This window comes from Hemitrygon akajei, chromosome 3 (assembly GCF_048418815.1).
Source record: "Hemitrygon akajei chromosome 3, sHemAka1.3, whole genome shotgun sequence".
In the NCBI taxonomy this organism is placed as follows: Eukaryota; Metazoa; Chordata; class Chondrichthyes; order Myliobatiformes; family Dasyatidae; genus Hemitrygon; species Hemitrygon akajei.
Window position 1 is genome coordinate 171,465,978 of NC_133126.1, and position 22,569 is coordinate 171,488,546.

The 22,569-nt window shown below is 40.1% G+C and overlaps 1 protein-coding gene across 2 annotated transcripts in view; it reads right to left on the reverse strand.

Annotated features, from left to right (window-relative positions):
* Positions 1 to 349: 349 nt before the first annotated feature.
* The window catches only part of LOC140725625 (transferrin receptor protein 1-like), a 56,779-nt gene continuing 34,559 nt past the window's right edge, over positions 350 to 22,569 (reverse strand). For both annotated transcript variants that reach the window (XM_073041333.1, XM_073041334.1), the window contains exons 13-19: positions 17,196 to 17,259; positions 15,710 to 15,777; positions 15,360 to 15,433; positions 12,747 to 12,831; positions 9,802 to 10,023; positions 6,483 to 6,623; positions 350 to 5,121 (exon numbers count right to left, since the gene is read on the reverse strand). In XM_073041333.1, the coding sequence (XP_072897434.1) occupies positions 4,879 to 5,121; positions 6,483 to 6,623; positions 9,802 to 10,023; positions 12,747 to 12,831; positions 15,360 to 15,433; positions 15,710 to 15,777; positions 17,196 to 17,259 (897 nt within the window). In that variant the 3' untranslated portion in view covers positions 350 to 4,878. The remainder of the gene's footprint in view (positions 5,122 to 6,482; positions 6,624 to 9,801; positions 10,024 to 12,746; positions 12,832 to 15,359; positions 15,434 to 15,709; positions 15,778 to 17,195; positions 17,260 to 22,569) is intronic.

Genomic DNA, 22,569 nt, shown 5'->3' on the forward strand with positions numbered 1-22,569 from the left:
ACATACCTTCAGCGATCTAACCTCCACAAACCACGAGGTAAAGAATTCTAGAGATTTATCACTCCACAAGAAATTCCTATGCACCTCCTTTTAAAAATGACAACACCTTAACAGTTAACATGGAGGTACAAAAGAGTAGATTTTAACCTAAAACAGGGGTTGCACCCTTAAAACTGAAGAGATTACTTGACAACTTTTTAAAAAACTGTCTAGCTGGCTTAGAAACATATTGGCTACATTTTAAAGAATGCTAACGAATGCTGGAGGCTGAGAGTAAGTAAGATCAGGTGGAACATGAACAGAGTTAATTGACTCTTCTATATAATAATTAATACAACAGAATCCAAACTACTTTTAAGATTTATTTGAAACATAAATACGAAGCAGAATAAAAAATTATTTCTAGGCAATCTTTGGGAAAAGACAGTACAATAACATCACAAAATACATCAATGCCATGCATAAAAAGAGCAATTGACAGTTTTCCAATTACAGTGCAATCACAGCATGGTGGAAAAAGGCAATACAAACAAATTAGCCCACATTAAATGAAAAGCAATATTAAGATCACTGGAAAATCATTTATCAGCAATTATGGAGATTCATGAATATAAACATTATTGAAGCTAAAGAAACATCAGAATGCTATGAATGGAGATTGTCTCTTTAGTTTTTTAAAATGTACATCCCCAGGAATCGCTCATCCCATGTTTTAAACTTGCTTGAAAAATCAAAAGCATTCGCTTTCCTGAGCTAGGTACGGATTCAAATTAGAGGGAAAACGCATTTCAATTTCTTTTCAAGAAACATTATTTGCTGGACTGAGTTAAATACTCCTCTCACAGATTAACCCAACAATCTAATAACAATGATCAGTGAACCTCTAACCTTATTTCTGAATTTGATTCATTTGAAGAAATTTGAAAGATAACTTAGACACAACTACTCCCGCAGTAAATGGATTTCAAAACACAGCTCTAAATGATGATTGAAGTTTTAATGACACAAATGTTTACTTTCTTTTGGCCAATGAACAGACTGCGATTATCCCAGGAGAGTGGGAGAAACTGGTTTTGACTTTATTGTCCATTAGGTTGGTAGAGTGTAATAGCATCTCCAAAGGGTGTACACACATGCTAGAAAGTCAATGCTACTATAACGAGATTTCCTTATGTCATAGGTGGCTAGTCAGTCTACATCTATACCAAATGCACCAAGACTGTCAAAACACAAGTACTTAAGTTCCAATTATCAGAATTAAAACTTGTGGAACAACAAGCTTGTGTAGTGATACCATGAGGGTTTAGTCAAGTAGCAATCAGTTTATCAGTGTGGATCAAAAAGATGTGTTCTACTGCTTTATCATGCAGGAATTAATAGTTCACAGACCACAGTGCAAGTTAGAAAAGAATGTTTCAACATTCAGGCCACACTGGTCAGTCAACTAAATTACTACAGATCCCAATGCAAGGTCATCAACCCACGATTACAATTCCATTTCTCTCAGAGGCATTGCCTGACCTGTTCATATTTCCCCAATTTTATTTTCAATTATTGCAGACATGCCTGTATTGCTCAAGTTTTGAGTTACAGAGCTGCCTACAAGGTTCATTTCATTCAAAACCTTCAAAAGTGGATACAAATCCAACCATTTTAGGATCCATTTGCTCACCTTCATAGTCATTGGACCCGTGTCATGTTAGGGTTTGAGTCCCTAATGATGGATGGTTGACCACCACTCTTATCTGTGTCCTGACAAATAACTTGCCTGATACTCAGTGTAGAACTTCAAAAATGGCTCAATGGCTCTTATAGTTTAAAATGTTTTCAAAACAAATATTGAATCAAATTAAGTAGCAGTCCCTTAATAAAAATTGGATGTTTTCTTTGCCCACTAATTAGTCACTACATTACTTGACTCATCTATTTGAGCAAAAATTGGAAAGGGAGCTGTTTTGAGATATTCTCAAGGCACCAAGGACACTGATACAAATACACAAACCACAAGCTACAATACACATAACCAAATAAAACATACTGCAGTAGATTAGAAGCACATAGTGGCCCCTAGCACTATTCAAATAAAGTTAAATTATGGGATTCCCATTTCCCGACAACTCTTATACACCTTAGTGAAACATATGGAAGGCACTGCTTCCGATATACACCTTGGTAGGCAAAAACTACCTTATTTTATGACATTATGGAAGACACTGCTCCCGATAATGAGGCTTTTACAACTTGTAGAAATGTTATAGGCTTTCATTTCTTAGTAGCAGATGCTGCTTTCTTGTTGACGACAGTATAACCGTCATAATTATGGAAGTCACTGCTTCCGATAATTATCTTATTTTAAAAAAGATAAAACACACTATTTATAGTGAACTCTGTCACTGATAAATAAAATAAACATCTCAGTGCTGATTGGTGGAAATAAAATGACATTACAATTGGGTTCAGCAGTTACTTCCCAGTGCCAGAAATCTGGAACTGGTATAAATACATGGCTGATGGTTACCTTAGTGTCAATTTTATCATCTTTTACATATTCTTTTCCTAAACTGGGAGATAGATTAGATGTTTTTCTTTTGGACAAAGTTATAAACTGCAAACCATGCCCCATTACTTTGGTCAGTACTTTGATAAATAGGAAAATGTGGAATACCCAAATAGGTGCTAGATGGATTAAGGTAACCAAGCCAAGTTTGACATTTCTTTTTACACCAAAGTTCTAGGTTCTGAAAATATCAGCAAGCCCCATACAAAATCCAGACCATAAAGAAGTAAACTGTACCTATTAAAATGCATTTAAGTTTTTCAACAAATGTAATTTGACAAGTTATCCTTTATATTCAGTATCTTGCTACAATTAATGACCCAGACTATCCTGTAAAATTGGAGAACGTATTTAGCATGGGGCACAAGTCTTTCTCCATTTTATAACACACCTTTTACAGCATATTTTAACAACAATTGGGAAAGAGTGATGAACAAAGGTTTACCCATCATTTGGAAAGTTTGAATAAATAAGGACTGCTGGTGTAATGTCACCAATTTTAAACAATTTGTTAACAGTTTAAAATCATTGTAAAATCTTGAAGTATATATGCACAACTACCAGAACTGCAGTTGAGATCACCATGCATTCTTATTAAGGGTTTGTCAAAATAGTGAAAATTTTTAACTTCAGCAACAATGGCTGTTATTTAGTCCCAGAAACAAACTAAACCTCACCTCCTCCCTAATGAGTAGTATTTTTCAGTTACCAAATACTCCCATTGAAATTGCATGGTGCAGTATTATATAGTTATTTAATTTTAATGTGCTTGACTATGATAACCCAACACTACAATTTTAATTTGCATGATCAGGATCCGATGATGCAATTTTTCTTCATTCATTTCAGTCTTCCCAAACACTCAGTAATACTGTTATCTCTTTAACAAGTTCACCAGTTACTTTCACTGCACAAACATCTGCACTGTGTGAATAACCTAATTTAGTAATTTTGTCAATGAAGCAGTGTTCTACATGTTGTAGGAAATCCTCTCCAGGAAGATTTTAAGTAGTGCCCAAATACATTGAATTTTTTAAAGCTACACTACTCTAATATTCCTGATTTCCAAAAATAAAAGCATTTTGTTATTAACAGTTCTGTCATTAATCTTCTCGCCTCCAATACCACCAAATCTTATTACAATCTACAAATATGCACCTTTTGCTTCATTTTCTTTCTATTCATATACTGTTGCAAACAAGTGTCATTTAAAAATTCACCCCCCCCCCCCCCAGAAAACATTGAAATTGCCTGATGCACAACTAATTTGTTTTCAGTACCACGGTGAATTTATTTGGAAAAATGCTATCAATTCCTGCAGCTACTGTGGCTGGACTCTTCCAGCATTCTTGTTTTAGTTTCAGATTCCTGCATGTAGTTTCTCCATTAGCGTCAATGATATCCTGCACCGAATGACTCAATTTGGAATTAGTTTTATCACACTTTAGTGCAGTACTCCAGTTTGGCTTTTGTCTCAAATTGCTCGTCTCCATTTATGCTCTATGTGCAATTCAACCTCATGCAGCTTACAAGCCTCAATTGATTTCTTCAATTTGTCATTGTTTTCGAAATTAATATCCAACTCCCGACTTTAACCATTCATTCAATTCCCCTTAAACCAGCCTATCAAGCGTTGCCAATAATTTGCTTCAGTTTTAAAGTATTCCTTTGCTCATCACTGCACAATGGAAGATATGAACTAAATAAGACCCTTTGAGGGATATACTATAAAGCTCCCTTTTCAGTAACCCTTGTACTTGCTCCACTGGGTTCCTAAGATGCAGGTCTTTGCAACATACCAATGTAATCTGTAAATTTGCTAACACTAGCTGCTAGAAAGATTTGGTAAGAGACAATGCTCCAAGCTGTCCATTGCACCTATAATGTATAGATGCTGAGAAAGTGAAGCAAGTACAAGTTCTGTTCACAATGAAGGCATCCCTCGAAAGGCTAATGTAAAAATAGCTCGCAGCAGGTGTAACTCATGTGTGGGAGGTAACAAGTGAAAAAGCTGAGTTCTTATTGCCTCTTCACTTGTAATGCAGAAAAGTTTCTTAAGATTTATATTCTTGCCTCTGGTCAATAAATTTACTTATGTAGCTTAAATTTTGCATAACAACTTTTCTCTAATCAATGAAAATTAAATGAATTTGATGAGGGTCCTTAATCTGAAATGTTGACAGCTCATTTCCCTTATTTGTTACCTGATAGTATCCTTCAATTTGTTTCTATTCAATATTTCATAAACTCTACAAGTATAAAAGGCAATAATCTCTCAGCATCTGAGTGAATGTTATCCTTTCAGGCAGACCAGAAGACGATCAGTAGACATGCCTGTCTGTCCACACTTCTCCAGCAAGTGCATTAGCTGCTCCCTGGACTACCCAGGTAGCATATGCAATGCTGGTACGAATCACATTGAAATCAACAAGGTCCGGCGATTTCTCCAGAAGCATCAGCTGCTCCACAATATCTTTAAAAGTGTGGTGCCCTCTGCCATAAAGCAGGTGTCTAAATGGGCAACTAGTTATAGACACATAAGGAGAAAGAAAGTGATTCTCCACCTGTTGGAACAAGCAAAATAATTATTTATTTAATGAAAACTGGTCAAGGAAATATCCCCTTTTGTAAAATATTTTCAGCTCATCTGATGTTTCTAGAATCCTGCACCAATAAAACAAACCAAGATAAAATTACAAAACAATTCCACTCCTTTTACATGGAGTAGCCAGTTTCAGAAACTTGGGCCTGAAGTAAGGAGCATCATTACATTTACATGGTGCAGAAGAAACGATGTTTTCCCCTTTTTCCCAACTGCAACACTACAAACTAATCCTATCACAGCCATTTTGATAGCTTGATCAAGACTAAAAAGCACTTCAGTAATATTCTGGCAGCATGTCTGTTACTTTGTTTCCATCAGTGCACATTGCTAGCAGAAATAAAGCAAAATCATAACCATATAACAATTACAGCACGGAAACTGGCCGTCTCGGCCCTTCTAGTCCGTGCCGAACGCTTACTCTCACCTAGTCCCACTGACCCGCACTCAGCCCATAAACCTCCATTCCTTTCCTGTCCACATACCTATCCAATTTTACTTTAAATGACAATACCGATCCTGCCTCTACCACTTCTACTGGAAGCTTGTTCCACACAGCTATCACTCTGAGTAAAGAAGTTCCCCCTCGTGTTACCCCTAAACTTTTGCCCCCTAACTCTCATGTCCTCTTGTTTGAATCTCCCCTACTCTCAATGGAAAAAGCCTATCCACACCGACTCTATCTATCCCCCTCATAATTTTAAATACTTCTATCAAGTCCATCCCCCCCTCAACCTTCTACACTCCAAAGAATAAAGACCTAACTTAGGTGCTGAAACCCAGGTAACATTCTAGTAAATCTTCTCTGTACTCTCTCTATTTTGTTGACATCTTTCCTATAATTGGGTGACCAGAACTGTACACAATACTCCAAATTTGGCCTTACCAATGCCTTGTACAATGTTAACATTACATCCCAACTCCTATACTCAATGCTCTGATTATTTATAAAGGCCAGCATACCAAAAGCTTTCTTCACCACCCTATCCACATGAGATTCCACTTTCAGGGAACTATGCACCATTATTCCTAGATCATGCCAACCATGTTTTTTTGTTTCTAATGAAAAGCAAATGTATCCTCAAGAGAACCACGATGACGAGAAGAATATCTACCAGTAAGGTGTCTGAGCAATGCTCTGTGTGCAAATCAACAATATATCCACTGTAAAGTTTAAGATCCCAAAAGTCTGGCAGTATAATACAAGTTTGACTTACAGCTAGCTGACCAAAAGTACAGCCCAAAATTCACCCCTACATTACAACACAAAGCCTAACTTTGTGTACATCTAAACTGAAGCATTGGAAGAGCTTATAAATTTACCCTCATTATCCGGTTGTTGTAGGTTCTGTCGAGCATAACATCATTCAAATCAGAAGCATCGATATCATTAGCCAGGGATCTGGCAGCACGGTAATAGGCCCCGCGTGCTGAGAACAGCCACTGCATAGTCAGTCCACGCTCCTGTAAAACAATCAATCATATCGATTTCACTTCAGGGCACAAGCAATCTTCTGTTAAACCATGATATGGATTGCAACTGCTATAATGATTACATTATTGGAGAATAGATACCCAAATAGGATCTAAATTAGCTCACAAAATATAACCATAAAACAGATTTTTTCCCCCTTTCTGGCTCCATTTGCTACAAGAAATAAAGCAAGATAATTTCAAATCTACCAAAGTTTTTCTTGAGAGGAATCAGTTTGTTGATTGCAAGTCAAAAGGAAACCATTTTCCAAACAAATTGTATTTTCTCAGTCAACCCAAGAAAATAAAAAATACAAATTTAAAATGGCTGTCATGCTACAACACCATCCACTAATGCAAACCAAAAACAAAGACAAGAGATTCTGCAGATGCTGGAAATAGCAAAATACACACAAAATGTTGGTGCAACTCAGCATCAGAAATGAATAAACAGTTGACATTTCAGTCTGAAACCCTTCATCAGGACTGGAGAGAAGGGAAATGATGCCAGGCTGTGGAGGGGAGGGGAGGGGAAGGGAAGGAGGACAAGCTGGAAGGTGAAGCCTGGTGGATGGGGGAAGGGGGACGCAACCAGAAGCTGGGGGGTGATAGGTGGAAAGAGCATAGAGCTGGAGAAGAAATCTGATTTGAGAAGAGTGGACATGTGATAAAGGGCAGGAGAAGGGGTACCAAGAGAAAGGTGATAGGCAAGTGAGAAGTAAAGGGTCAGAGTGGGGAAATGAAGTGGGAAAAATTACCAAAAAGTTAGAGAAATCGATATTCATGCCATCACGTTGGGAGGCTACATAGACGGAATACGTGCTTTGCTGTTCCAACCTGACAGTGGCCACATCGCAGCAAACATGTCAGTATGGGACTGAGGATAGGAATTAAAATGATTGGCCATCTCGAAATTCCACTACTCGTGGATGGAACTGAGGTGCTCAACAAAGCATTTCCTCAATCTATGTTGATTCTCACCAATGTAGAGGAGGCTACATCAGATACACCAGATAACGCCATCAGATTTGTGTGGGAAATGTTGCCTCACCTGGAAGGACTGAATCTTAGTGAAGGAGGAGATGAACGAGGTGTAGCACTTTTGTTGCTTGCAGAGACAAGTGCCAGGTGGGAGATTAGTAGAGAGGGACCAATGAACAAGGGAATCACAAAATGGATAAGAGATCCACACAGAATGCAGAGAGCTGGGGGGGGGGGGGTGGAAAATGATGTGTTGGATCCAGAGGCTCATGTGGTGGTAGGGGAGGAAAAGAGAAGCTTTATCCCTCAAGGCAGTGGGAAGATGGGGTGAAGGTGGCTGTTGGCGAAATAGAGATGCAGGTTGAGGGTAGCATCAACGGTGGAGGCAGGAAACTCAGTTCTTTGAAGGAGGAGGACATCTCTATGTCCTGGAATGGAAAGCTTCATCCTAGGAACGATGTGACGGAGATAGGAAAGGGAATGGCATTTTTACAAGAGACAAGGGTGGGAAGAGGTATAGTTAAGATAGCCGTGAGAATCGGTAGGTTTATAAAAGGTATCAGTAGGCAGTTTGCCCACAGTGATGATGGAAACAGAGAGACTGAGAAAGTTGTGAGGGGTCAAAAATGAATCAATTGACTTTAAGGGCTAGGTGGGAGTTGGAGGCAAAGTTGATGAAATTGACGAGCTCAGCATGAAGCAGCACCAATAGTCATGAATGTAGCACAGAAAGAGTTGGGAAGCATTACCAGGGAAGGCCTGGAACACGGACTTTTCAACATAGCTAAAGAAAAACTAGGCATAGCTGGGGTACACAGTTACACCTAGAGTTTAGAGAAAGTGGAGGAGCCAAAGGGAAATTGCTGGGGGCGAGGACCAGTTCTACCAGACTGAGGAGAACGGTGGTGGAGGCAAACTGTTGGGTCTGTTGTCAAGAAAAAGTGGAGAGATTTAAGGCCATTTCTGTAGGGGATAGGAATGTATAGGGACTGGATATCCGTGGTGAAAATGAAGCGATTGGAGCCAGGGAATTGGAAGTTGTTGAGGAGATTGAGAGCATGAGAAGTGTCACAGACATAGGTGGGATGAGACTGAACTAAGCAGGATAAAATGGACTCAAGGTATGTAGACATGAGTTCAGTGGGACTGGAGCAGGGAGAAACAATGGACCTACCCAGTTAGGTTTGTTATCTTGGGTAGGAGATAGAAATGAGCAGTGCAGTATAATGGAACTATGAAGTTGGGGCTGTGGATGGGAGATCTCCAGAGTTGATAACGTTGGTAATGATGTTACAGACAATGCCCTGATGGTTCTGAGTGGGGTCCTTTTCAAGGGGTAAGCAAGAGGAGGTGCTTGACCGTTGCTGCCTGGCCTCAGCAAGGTAAAGGTCAATCCGCCACACTACAACAGTATCCCCTTTGTCTGCGGGTTTGATGGTAAGATTGGGATTGGTGAGCAGAGAGTGAAGGTCAGTGCATTCAGCGCCGGTTGACGTCTCATCCGCAAATAGAGATGAAATGATTCAGAGCTGGCAGAGAACCAGAGAGGTGTCCAAAAGAGGACGAGGGCCAGAGGTGGGATGAACGTTGGAGGCCCAGCAGCAGTGGGAAAGATCTCTGACTGGAAGTGGGGGCAGCCGAGGTCGGAGTAAGAGGCCATGTTATCCGCTGTCTAAAGGTGTCTGGTATCCTTGCTATGTTTCCAGCTATAACATGGAGCATTTCCTACTCAAATTAAAGGGGAGGGACTTGCTACAAATTCTCAGAAGAACTACATTTCCGATAAAGCTCCACACTATTAGCTACTGGAAACTCACACCAGTATAAATGGTGTGCTACAATATTACTTGAACATTCAGCTCCTGTTGGAAACTTGTAATTGAACAGAAGGACACACAGAATGTTTGATGTGTGGGCACCACTGAAAGGTTGGAATTTATCCTGAATCGTCCTTGAAGGTAGTGGTGAGCCACCTTTTTTGAAATGTTGTAGTCCTTTTGGTAGATATGCCCCCAAAATGCTGATAGGTGGCAAGTTGCAAAATTTAGACCAAGTAGCAAGCAATTCCAATAAATTCATAGTAAGACACTACCAGTTCATAACCTTGTTCTTCCATTATCAGTATCATAACTGTTCAATTTGTTTCTTCCCATTCAAACAGACACAAAAGATTCTACATTTTGTTTACCTCAAGTAATGAAGAGTATTTTTGAATTTTAATGATGTGGGTAGTCAGTTCATCAGCATATTTATGGTAATCAAGTGGAAGGGTGTGGTGTATGGTTAACTTAATAACTGATATTCCAACTACTTCAGCCACGGCACGACCAACATCCTCGAGTTTCTGGACAGTAGACTTCATGAGGGTATCCACGGTATCCGCAGCTGTACCGTATGGATAATTATCGTTCTGAAAATGACAAGGTCAGTGGAAGTGTTGAATATATGATAATATTGCCACAGTAAATCCAAAAATACCTGTCAACTGAGTTAATTACTTAATTGAGAGATTAAATGAAATTTCAGAGTATAATAATTACCATGAAATAAAAACAAAAGCTGCATTTACTGAAGCAGGTTAGGCAATATTCCTAGAGACCCAGAAAAGGACTTCCATCAAAAACAAATCCATTTTCTAGTTTTAACTCAAATCTCCAGCAATCTACATATTAAATGATATTTTTCTTTCTACTTGCAACTGCCCAACATCAAAGTCTGAATGCAAAGTCATATCAGCCTACAATTAATACTTAAAAAACTTGTACATGTGCTACAGTGAACTCCAAAAAGAGTCTTCCTTGCTTCAGTTCTTTTCCTCTTGGGCATGTCTTCTGCTTGCTTTACACACCAAAGGGGGAAAATGGCCAATAATTGCTATAACTAAAATCCATGAGTACAGAAAAATAAACTATATTCTCAAAATTCCAGGGGAAATAGGGTAGTGTTTTCACAGAAGACCATTTGGGGTGGTGAGGAGAAAGTAAACTGAACAATTGGAATTTTTCTCCACACCTTGCAGTATGTTGTTGGATATATAATAAACCCAACCACAAATCAGCAAAAAAAAGCAAGTGAAGACAACACAGTAAGAGTGCTCAGTCAAATAGGCCCTCAAGCCTGATCTGCATTGTTTGGTTGTGCTTGATCTCAGCTACTTCACCTGCTTCCCTGTAGTCCTGATCCACTTATAATTCCAGGCTGCCCCAGACAACACTGGCAGCCTGGTACCCTAATCTGGCCTTTGTTCAGCTGTGTGGCAAGATAAAAAGCTCAAAAGAAATCTGTTCTGACTAGTGATTTGCTTACTATAAAATTAAAACAGATTCTGAGCTAACCAGACCCCAACCCTCAAGGACTTGTTCATTTTTGATCGTAGACCCTAAATTAGTTGTGTCAGCCCAAGATGAGAAAAAAAGCGGCTTCAGCTGCACCTACCAATAACACTAGGCTGCCTAATAACTGGAACAAAGCTGTAGTTTATCAACCCCCAGCTCCTGGTCTCACACATTTCCTCAAGTGGCCAAATGATTGGCTGAAAAATCTATATAATCTATACAAAGGGTTTGAACCTGAAACATCAAACTTTCCTCTTTCCACAAATGCTGCCTGACCTGCTCAGTGTTAACAGATTTTTGCTTTATTAAAAAACTATTATTAATTGAATGCATTTAATTCATGATAAACTAAAACTGAAATTTCTATCTGGGCATGACCATGGAACCAAATAGAGAATATTTTAAGAGATCAGAAACTGCAGAAGGAGCCATTCATGTACAAAGATGAATGCAAGTACATCATTTACTTGTCTGCTTCTGTAGTACAACTTTCCACTTGTTATGTACAACCAGGGTAGGAAGTATATGAAAATAAGAACTGTAAACTGTATGGTTACCTGTTTACATTTTACATAGTGCAGATGATTGTTGTCAGAAGCTAACAGAACTATTTAACTGTGATTCTGTATTATAAAAGCAACATACTGTGCAATTGCCAGTTTTTTCCCTTCTCACTCATAGTGTGGAATTCAGTTCTGATGTACATGCACATTTCTTTCACATAAACAATGAGATTTTGAGAAGCATCACACCACCCACTCCTCAACCTGCTTTTCCATTTAAGAATGTGGCAGGTGGTTTCTTGAAAGCCCTGCTAGACTGTATACTGCAAAGGGTTCTCAATTTCCATGTAGCTATGGTTTGGCAAGATAGAGTACAAAGGACAATCTGAAGGCATGCTCTTCCACCAGACAGAACAAATAGAGAGCTCGTAAATGAAAAAAATATTCAGCAGGTCAGGTGCTACTTGTGTGAAGACAAATGGTCAACATTTCAGATCAGAGATGTTTTTGTCCCTAGAGTTCTGACAAGTCTCTGACCAGAAATGTTCAATTGGTTTCTCTTCTCACAGGTGCTCAGTACTTCCAGTGTTTTCTGCTTTTGTTTTACAGCTTCTAGCCATGTGCTCAGAATCCCTGACACTTTATCAACTTCAGCCATGCTCCGACACCCTATTCTGGCCAATTTGTGATAAGCACTGACTTGACCTTTCAGCATCACTAAATGACACAGTAAACCAGAAGATGATGCAGAGAGAATAAAGAAGACTCCGCGTCCAAACCAAGCTAGGTTACAAAGGTATTACCTGAATTCAGCAAAAGAGTAAATGGGGGCAGGCAGTGGACTGGTGGTCCTATTCCGCCATCTTTGTTAATTCCCATTTTATTTCAAAATGATATTTTGAAAGTAACAATATTTTACAATTAAGTTAAATAATGGAAATTTAGTGCATTTTGTAGAGTCAGCCCAAGCTCAAGGACACAATTGTTTTCAAAGGCAATACAAATTTGAAACATCATTTGATTACTGGCTACACAACTGATAAAAGAGACCAACTTGAATAGCAAAACTAGTTGAGATACTGCCAGCTTTTTTAAAAGTGATGTCCCTTTGGGCCCTCAGAACTCTATCAATTCACAGTATTATAATAGTTCACAAGTACCAGTACAGTCTACCCTAGATATTTAAACTTAACAGATATTCAGCACTTTGGACCAGGCTACAGATAAAAAGGAAAGAAGGGTTAACTACAAATCTCCCTCTCATGGCCTCTTCAAGAATCACTGAGCTACCTTACATTGACAAAACGGAGTCCAATAGATGGGATTCCACCACTAGCCAAGAACGCATAAACACTGGAATCCATTGGAATTGGTATCAAACTGCAAGAGAACATGTAAAAACAATCAAAAGCAGATTTTTAAAAATTACACCTACCTTATATAAGTTTCTGATCAGATCCATCTAATTTTATATTAAACTCTAGATACTTTCCTAGTGCAATTAGGTATTTTTAGCACTATGATCTACAATAGTGGTCACCAACCTTTTTAAGCCCAAGATCCCCTACCTCAGCCTTAGTGAAAGGCAAGATCGACTTCAAATCTATTAATTACACGCATGCGCACTGGGGCAATAAAGACCAGAAGTAAAACCCTGCAACCCGGAAGTAGAAATAACGTATAAACACCGGGGGTCACCACCCTTTTTATTTTTGCATCACAGACCGATTTAATATTGACAATATTCTTGCGGACCGGCCGATGGGGGGTGGGGGGTTTAAACACGACGGGAATACAGTGATACTCGGAGCAGGTTCCTTATGTCCAGTCTATTCTCGCAATTTAGTTGACCTGCTGTTCTGTTTGCTCATGTTTTTTCCACTGGAAAAAAACTCACCAGGTTTGTCTTTCAGTGTGGGGTACTTGGACTCAGGGTACCAAAGCAGTTTTGAGAGCTTCATTGCCTCATTAGACATCCTTCAGGCCCGAGCTCCAGTTTCCCGCCAGCCGGCCGCCTTGGCCAGGTGCATCTGTTCCCCTGCTGGGGCCTCGGCGGTCGCAGTCCGAAGAGAGAGCAACCAACCGAGCGAGGAGTGCATTAGGACGCGCACCCGCCCCCCTTGTAGGATCTATCGGCCGACAAAAGTTTGTTTCAGTCGATCACAATGAGGTAGCTGCTCTGCTTCTTATGAAACCCTGAGCCCGAATGAGGTCTGTGAACATTTTAGCACCAGGTTCCCCATGAACATTCGGAGTGCTGAACAGGTTCAGAGGCAGCACCCACCTGTCCGGTAGCATTGGCACTTCCCGCTGGCCGGTTACCCAAGGCCAACCAGTGATCCCTGGCGCGCTTGGCCCGGTCGTTGGGGACCACTGAAGTACACTGTATAGTGCAGCGGGGGGGGGGGGGGGGGGGGGGGGAGATACACGCATGCGCACTGGGCAGCAGAAAGAACAGAACTAAAACCCTCATGACAGTATTTGTGCATTTCTTTTTCTTTCTTTCTTTTTTTTTTCTGGGATCTACTGGGAAAGTCTCCAAGATCGACGGGTTGACAACCACTAATCTACAACAATGACATGATTAAAATTATTTATAAAAGCCACAACCTTTGATTCAGGGAGGGAGAGCAGCAGATGGGCGAGAAGAATGGAAATTGAAGGGGGTGGGGGAAAGAGGGCAAGGGCTTGCCACATGCAAGAATGCCTGTTTGGGAAGTACAATAACTACTGTATATTGGCACACAGTGTGTTAATTTAATAGTTATCTGGTCTGATGTTGAAGTTTTTTTTTAAGCTAAAATAGTTCCCACCTAAAAATTAGTGCCACAGCTCAAGGAATTCTAGTACCCACCTTCAAACTGATTAATTGTACATCATTCACACTGAAAATGCTCTGAAATCAGTATTACTCAAATACAAGCTTTATTCTTTACAGCAGAGTAGATTAAAATTGAAATGGCGGTTCCCAAGTCAGAACTTAGGAAGCGTGCCAAATACATGCTGGGTTTATTTTTCTGGACAAAATATGATTTAAAAATCTGACTCTTGGCAGTGTGGAGGATCAGAGGGATCTTGGGGTCCAAGTCTATAGGACACTCAAAGCTGCTGTGTAAGTTGACTCTGTGGTTAAGGCGTGCAGTGCATTGGTCTTCATCAATCATGGGATTAAGTTTAGGAGTCGAGAGGTAATGTTGCAGCTATACAGGACCCTGGTCAGACCCCACTTGGGAGTACAGTGCTCGGTTCTGGTCGCCTCACTATGTGGAAACTATAGAAAGGATTTTAGAGGAGATTTACAAGGACATTGCCTGGACTGGGGAGCATGCCTTATGAGATTAGGTTCAGCGAACTCGGCCTTTTCTCCTTTGAATGACAGAGGATGAGAGGTGACCTGATAGAGGTATATAAGATGATGAGTAGCATTGATTGTGTGGATAGTCACAGGATTTTTCCCAGGGCTGAAATGGCTAGCACGAAAGGGCACAGTTTTAAGGTGCTTGGAAGCAGGTACAGAGGAAATATCAGGGGTAAGTTGTTGTTTTTTTTAAAAAACGCAGAGTGGTGAGTGCATGGAATGGGCTGCCGGCGATGGTGGTGGAGGTGGATATGATAGGGTCTTTTAAGAGACTCCTGGACAGGTACATGGAGCTCAGAAAAATACAGGGCTATGGGTAACCCTAGGTAATTTCTAAGGACAGGACATGTTTGGCACAGCTTTGTGGGCCGAAGGGACTGTATTGTGCTGTAGGTTTTCTATGTTTCTAAAACTGTATTAATATCCCTACCTTAATATCGAGATGGAGTAATGACAAATCATCCAACCCCTAAATAGGTTAACTGGACAAGTGAATCTGGAACATTTTATTAAATTGAACAGCTAATTAAAGAAAACTTTAAAAACTTACACAGCTTCCTTCCAATTTTCACTACTCGCTTGAACTTTTTCCAAAATGGTTTCTGAAGACAAAGGGCTCCGCACCTGTTGAAAAATATATCACCTTAAGAAATAAGAAAACCAGCCTGTTCCTTTTATTATGAACACACTCAGTAGACAGGCAATGGTCCAAACATTTAGCCAGAAATAAGCAACACACAAGTCGCTTGCCTTTCTTCTTGTGTGCTCCCTGGCAATAAAACTTTTATTTCAATATGCTTTAAAATTTCACGAAGAAATCAAATGTTCACCAATAACTGCAGATGGAATGCAAAAGTAATTTAAAATGCACAGTTCAGATTTATTAAATTGAATTCTTACCATAGCAATGGAGTCATGGATTAGAGAGTGTAACATGGAACTGCCAAAAATTTTAAAGTCATTTCCTCCTGGGACAGAACATAAACCACAATTAGTCCACAAGAAACTGTTTTTACTCATGCTCAGAACTGTGAATAAGGTTCTCTTCTTTCCGCAAAACAAAAATCAGTTCAGAGGCACTGGTAAAAAGTATAAAGGCTCCACAGAGGATCTGAAATAGCAAGATCTGGCCAAGGTAACAAACATATTATTGGATTGCCATCGATACATTAGGATATTCTTGATTATCTTTGCCACTTCAATAATTCATAAGTATATACGACCTTAGTGTGGTGTTGATGAGGAGTAAACAAAAACATTGTGTCTACTGAGCCTGTCATTGCAAAGATTCTTCTCTTCTGAGGTTCCTGAACAATTCAGTGCAAAGTATCTGTGTACTGTTCTCCTTGTGTGTGAAGTAGGAAGTACGCAGTTCAATAGAATGCCAAACTCCACTCTACCAAACACAGGAGTCAGGAGAGAGCGCCTAAGCTCTGGCTGCTTTATTTGGACAGCATGTGAACATACAGTTGGGTAAGAATAAAAAGATGACGACTTTGATGGTGCAAATGAAAGAAAGACAACACAGGATGGTGCTTTATTTGGACAGCATGTGAACATACAGTTGGGTAAGAATAAAAAGATGACGACTTTGATGGTGCAAATGAAAGAAAGACAACACAGGATGGTTTTTATGTACTCTTGTCCGACCAAAAGACTCCGCCAAACCCCCCCCCCCCCCCCAAAATGACTGCCCTACCCTCCCCCCCTCAGCCCCTTACGTGATCCAACTGCATTTCAGAATTAAAGTCAGCAGGGCTGTATTTCAAAATAAAAGCCTGAACACCTCCCGCTTGGCATCTATAAAGATGGCACAAGCAGTTAATGGGAAGGTTACAATGTTCAGTCCTACTTTTTCAGGAGAACAGTATCAGACACAGGCTTGAAGAACTTCTTGCTTGACCCTTGCTTTGTCACCTTGAGCTCTACTTTGCGAACCCTTCTGTGAATGTGCATCCTTGCTGCTCCACCCATTCATGATAGTGGCACATGAGCAAAGTGGAGACATGATGCAAGCCAGGTAAAGAAATGGAGATCCTCTCTGAGCTGCTGAAAATTTTTTAAACAGAATGAGGAGAAATGTTGGGTTAAGATGTAAAGTTCTTCTCATTCTGAGATTTCCCAAATGCCTGCAAAGTTTGCTCTTGTGTCCCGCGCTCTTCTTCAAGCAAATGAGTGTGCTTTTTTGAGATGCCTTCAGTAAGACCATCATTCATAGTTGACACTGTTGAGCTATATTTCAGAATAAAAACCTGAACAATCTGCTTTAGGAATAACCCAATACATTGCATCAATTGAAAGTTTCATCTAAATTGGTTTGTAGCCCAGCTCACCAATGCTCCATATTAACTTCCAAAACTACAGTTAAAAATCATTATGGACCTACCAGCCACTGCCTTGTCAAGACTAATGTAGGCACATATCTTCAAATGCAACACAGACATGTATCCCTAGGGAGAAAGATCAGTTAAAATTAGTTCCACATCCTGCTCCCCCCCAGTTACTTTTTCTCCCCCTCAAATACCACTTTTCTCATCCACCTTATGAAGATGGATAGTATATTTTTTTTAAAAATTATGTTACTTGAGAACACAACATTGTCAAAAGGTAATGATTAAGATTTCCTTAGAAAGGATTAACCAATTGATTCTCATCACTCTGCCTAAGGTGTATTTGAAACTCAAGTTAGGTCTACTGGTTAAAACAAAAACACAGCAGATTGGAAGTGGCATGGACTAGTTACCGTAGATTCCGGACTACAGAGCGCACCTGATTAAAAGCCGCAGGCTCTAATTTTAGAAATAAAATCAATTTTTTAATTGTAAAGGCCGCACCGGATTTTAGGCCGCACCGCTACTTTTAAATATACATACGTATCGGTAACACAAATTACGTTGCATATACTTTTTTACTGAACAGCACGAACAACATTCCAATATCTCCTAGCGACTGGTAAAAATATATATACTGCAGCCTACCAGGAAAAGTTATTGATCGACTTTAACTTAAAAGCAGCGTTTTCGCTTGGGTCTAATCGGGTCTGACGCGCATGCGCAATGCGATCGGATCTAATCGGGTCTGACGCGCTTGCGCAATGCGATCGGGTCTAACGCGCTTGCGCAATGCGATCGGGTCTAATCGGGTCTGACGCGCTTGCGCAATGCGATCGGGTCTAATCGGGTCTGACGCGCTTGCGCATTGCGATCGGGTCTAATCGGGTCTGACGCGCTTGCGCAATGCGATCGGGTCTAATCGGGTCTGACGCGCTTGCGCAATGCGATCGGGTCTAATCGGGTCTGACGCGCTCGGGTCTTGCTTTTCTTCAAGTATTTTCCATGTTGATGAGGGTGAGTACAAATGACTGATTTACAATAATTTAATTGTGAAAGTGCGCTTGATTTATCGTACAATTTCATTGGACCTCTGTGAACTACTCATCAATTTTATTGGTCTACTGTTACGAGGCAAAATGTTTACGAGGCGGCATGAAAAAAAACCATGTATTAGCCGCTCTGGATTATAGGCCGCAGAGTTCAAAGCTGTTCAAAATGTGGGGAAAAAGTAGCGGCTTATAATCCGGAATCTACGGTAAATGAGAAATAGGTTTATGGTGATTGATTAGAGGACTAAATTAAAAAAGTAGCACAAATCTTCCACTGGCTATCCACATGAAAACATTCATAAAAATTTTTACATCTGGTCACTTTCAGATTTCATAGTTTATTGTTGCCAAGAAAAGCAGATAGCACAAGAATCACGGTGAGAAAACATGAATGTTCAGCAGATGAAATTATTTCATTCCTTGTTATCAACACTGTGTGTTACTTTGGATTTACAGCATCCACAGAATATAGTGTTTAGCACCATTCTTTCATATTTTCAAGACTATTCTAACTTGATTGAATCAATTCATGAAACAAAGAAATAAAACATGGAAGATACTAGATTCAATCAGCAGGAGCAAAGTTCAATGTAACCAATTCCTTTATATTATTTTTGACTGTAGTACAGATGCAAACACTTAATTAGTAATGATCTCAAGATCAGAGCAAGGCTTTTATAACAAAAAACAGCAAGAAAATTTGCATTTTCTCAAATGATCAAAGACCATATTCTTGCAATGATATGCTCCTCAAGGTACACAAACTCTAATGATGCTACTACTGTTTCTTTACACAGAAACATACAAATTAAACCCAATTTAACTTTGTGTCTCATACAGATAAAATTTGAGAACATATTTGGCAGTTTCAAATATGCAGGGTGCACTCTGATAGGCTTGTGGTTGTGGAGAAGTAGCTCACAGCTGGGAACTCAATGAAAAGGCATATCATTTGTTACAATTGACACAGTTTGGTGGCATTCTTCATACACGAGACTTTCAAATTTGAAGGTTAAATCTTACTATTTGTTCTTCGGTTGCAGAAGATACTGGCAAGGCTACAATCCTCAGCAGTCTTGAGAACGGATTAAGCAGGATCCTTAAAAAGATGGACTAAGCTTAAGTGAGAACAGATGGAGGCTCTAAATAAGTTTCTCACAAGTCTTTTTTTTCCTCTCTTTGTCTATTAGTACATGGCTAGTGCAGTGAGAACAGATCCAGGGTTAGTGGTATCTTCTTCAGATGAGACGTGGAAACTCTGGGAGACCTCCAGTATCCTTGATAACCATGTCTGCACAAAGCGCATCAAGCTGCAGTTCCATAGAGACCATATTAAGGAACTGGAGCTGCAACTGGATGATATTCGGCTCATACGGGAGAATGAGGTGGTGACAGATATGAGTTATAAGAAGCTAAGTCACCCCAAGGGTGCAGGAGGCAGGTACCTGGGTGACTGTCAGGAATGGACAAGGGAATAGGCAGCCAGTGCAGAGTACTCCTATGGCCATTCCCCCTCATAGTAAGTACATCACTTTGGATACTGTGGGGGGAGAGATGACCTATCAGGGAGAGTAAGCCGCAGTGACTATATCTCTGGCACGGAGTCTGGCTCTATGCCTATAAAAGGAAAAGGGGAGAAGATGAGTGCAGTAGTGATAGAGGATTCTATAGTTGGAGGAGCAGAAAGGACATTCTGAGAACATGAAAGAAACCCACGTGCCAGGGTCAGGTTTGACTCAGAAAGGACGGTGAACATCCAGAAGTTGTGCAACATATTGGTACCAATGACATAGGTAGGAAAAGGGATGAAGTCCTGAAGAGAGAATATGGGGGATTAGGTAGAAAGCTGAAAAGCAGAACCTCCAGGGTAGTTATCTCTGGATTGCTGCCTGTGCCAAGTACCAGTGAGGGAGGAATAGGATGACTTGGCTGATGAATGCATGGCCGAGGAACTGGTGCAGGGGGCAGGGTTTCAGATTTTTGAATCACTGGAATCTCTGCTGAGGAAAAGTACGAACTGACAGAATTTGAGGCGGACCAATATTCTTGCAGGCAGGTTTGCTAGAGCTGTTGGAGGAAGGTTTAAACTAATTTGGGAGGATAGGAACTAGAGAGATAGGGCTGAGGATGAGGCAGTTGGTATGCAGTTTATAGTGAGATCATGAGGAAGAACAGGCAGATGATAGAGCAAAATTGCAGTCAAAATTGGGTTGAGTTGAACTGTAACATGCAGACAAAAATTGAAAAGGATGAGAAAAACAGGACTGAAGATGTTATATTTGAATGCATGCAGCATCCGACATAAAGTAAGTGATCTTGTAGTACAGTTAGAGAGCGGCAGGTTTTATGTTATGGGCATCACTAATCATGGCTGAAAGAAGATCTTAGTTGTGAGTTTAATAACCAAGGATTACACATTGTATTGAAAGGGCAGAAAAGGGGTGGGGTGGCTTTTTTGGTAAAATATGAAATCTAATCCTTAGAAGTGAGAGGATCAGAAAATGTAGAATCCTTGTAGTAGGTACAGTTAGAAAACTAAGATTAAAAAGACCCTGATGGGAATTTTATACAGGTTTCCGAACAGGATGTGGGGAATTACAATGGGAGACAGGGCATGTAAAAGGAGCATTGTTACGATGGTCATGGGGGATTTTAATATGCAGGTAAATTGGGAAAAATCAGGTTGGTGCTGAACCTGAGGATAGGGTATTTTAAAATGCCCATGAGATGGATTTTTAGAGCAGGTTATGGTTGAGCCCACTAGGAAAGTGGCAATTCTGGATTGGATGTTGTGTAATGAATCAGATTCGATTAGGGAGTTCAAGATAAGGAACACTTAGGAGGCAGCTGTTGTAAGAAAGCAGCGTCTATCAAAGATCCTCACCTTCCAGGCCATGCTCTTTTCTCGCTGCTGCTATCAGGCAGAAAATACAATTACCTCAGGACTTGCACCTTCAAGTTCAAGAACAATTACTACCCCTCAACCATCAGGCACTTTAACAAAAGAGGATAATTATACTCATCCATTGAGATGTTCCCACAACCAATGATCTCACTTAAAAGACTCATGCTCTTGTTATTTGTTGTTATTTTAATGATGGTTGTATTTCAACAGTTTGTTGCCTTCTATGCTCTTCTTCCTTCATTTTTCCTGTTTACAATTACCATTCTATAGATTTGCTGAGCATGCCCAGAGAAAAAAAGAATCTCAAGGCTGAATGCCATGACATATATGTACACTAATGGTAAATTTTACTTCGAACTTGGTGTAGGATAGAATTATAGTATTCCGAAGAGAGAATGAAGCAACACTGGCTGACAAGGAATGTCACAAAGACAGCATAAAGTGAAAGAGAGAACATAGGATAATAGCAAAAATTAGAGGGAAGTTACAGAATGAGAAAGTTTTTAAAAACCACCAGGAGGCAACTAAAAAAGCCATAATGCGAGAAGAGATGAAATATGAAGATAAGCTAGTGAATAATATAAAAAGAGGATACTGGAAGTTTTTCTTCCAGATATAGGAGCACGAGAGAGGCTATCGGACTGCTGGAGAATGACAGTAAAGGGTAATAATGTGGGACAAAAACATAGCGGATGAACTTAATTACTTTACATTACTCTTCACTGTATTGTAGATATAATAGGGTCTTTTAAGAGCCTCTCAGATAGGTACACGGAGTTTTGAAAAAGAGAGGGTTATGTCCTAGGGAAATTCTAGGCAGTCTCTAGAGTAAGTTACATGGTTGGCAAAACACTTGTGGACCAAAGGGCCTGCAACGTGCTGTAAGTATCTATGTTCTATGTGGAAGACAGTAGCAGTATGCCAGAAATTCAAGAGCGTCGGGGAGTAGAAGCGAGTGTAGTTGCTATTACTAAGAAGTTGCTTGGCAAGCTGAAAGATCTAAAGATAGACATGTCACCAGAAACAGATGGACTACACACTAGGGTTCTGAAAGTGATAGCTGAAGAGATTGTGGAGGCATCACTAACAATCTTTTAAAAATCACTAGGTTCTGGAAAATTACAAATGTCACTCCACTCTTTAAGAACGGTGGAGGCAGAAGAAAGGAAATATAGGTCAGTAAGCCTGACTTCAGTGGTTGGGAAGATGCTGCAGTTCACTGAGATAAGGTTTTGGGAAACCTGAAGGCAGGCATTATCCAAAGTCAGCATGGTCTCCTTAAGGAAATCTTGCCTAAAAAATCTGTTGGAATTCTTTGAGGAAATAACAGGTAGGATAGAGAAGGGAGAATCAGTGGATGTTGTTTACTTGGCTTATACAGAAAACCTTTGACAAAGTGCCACACATGAGGCTGCTCAACAAGGCTAAAACCCATGGCATTACTGGAAAGATCCTATAGCATGGATAGCAGGC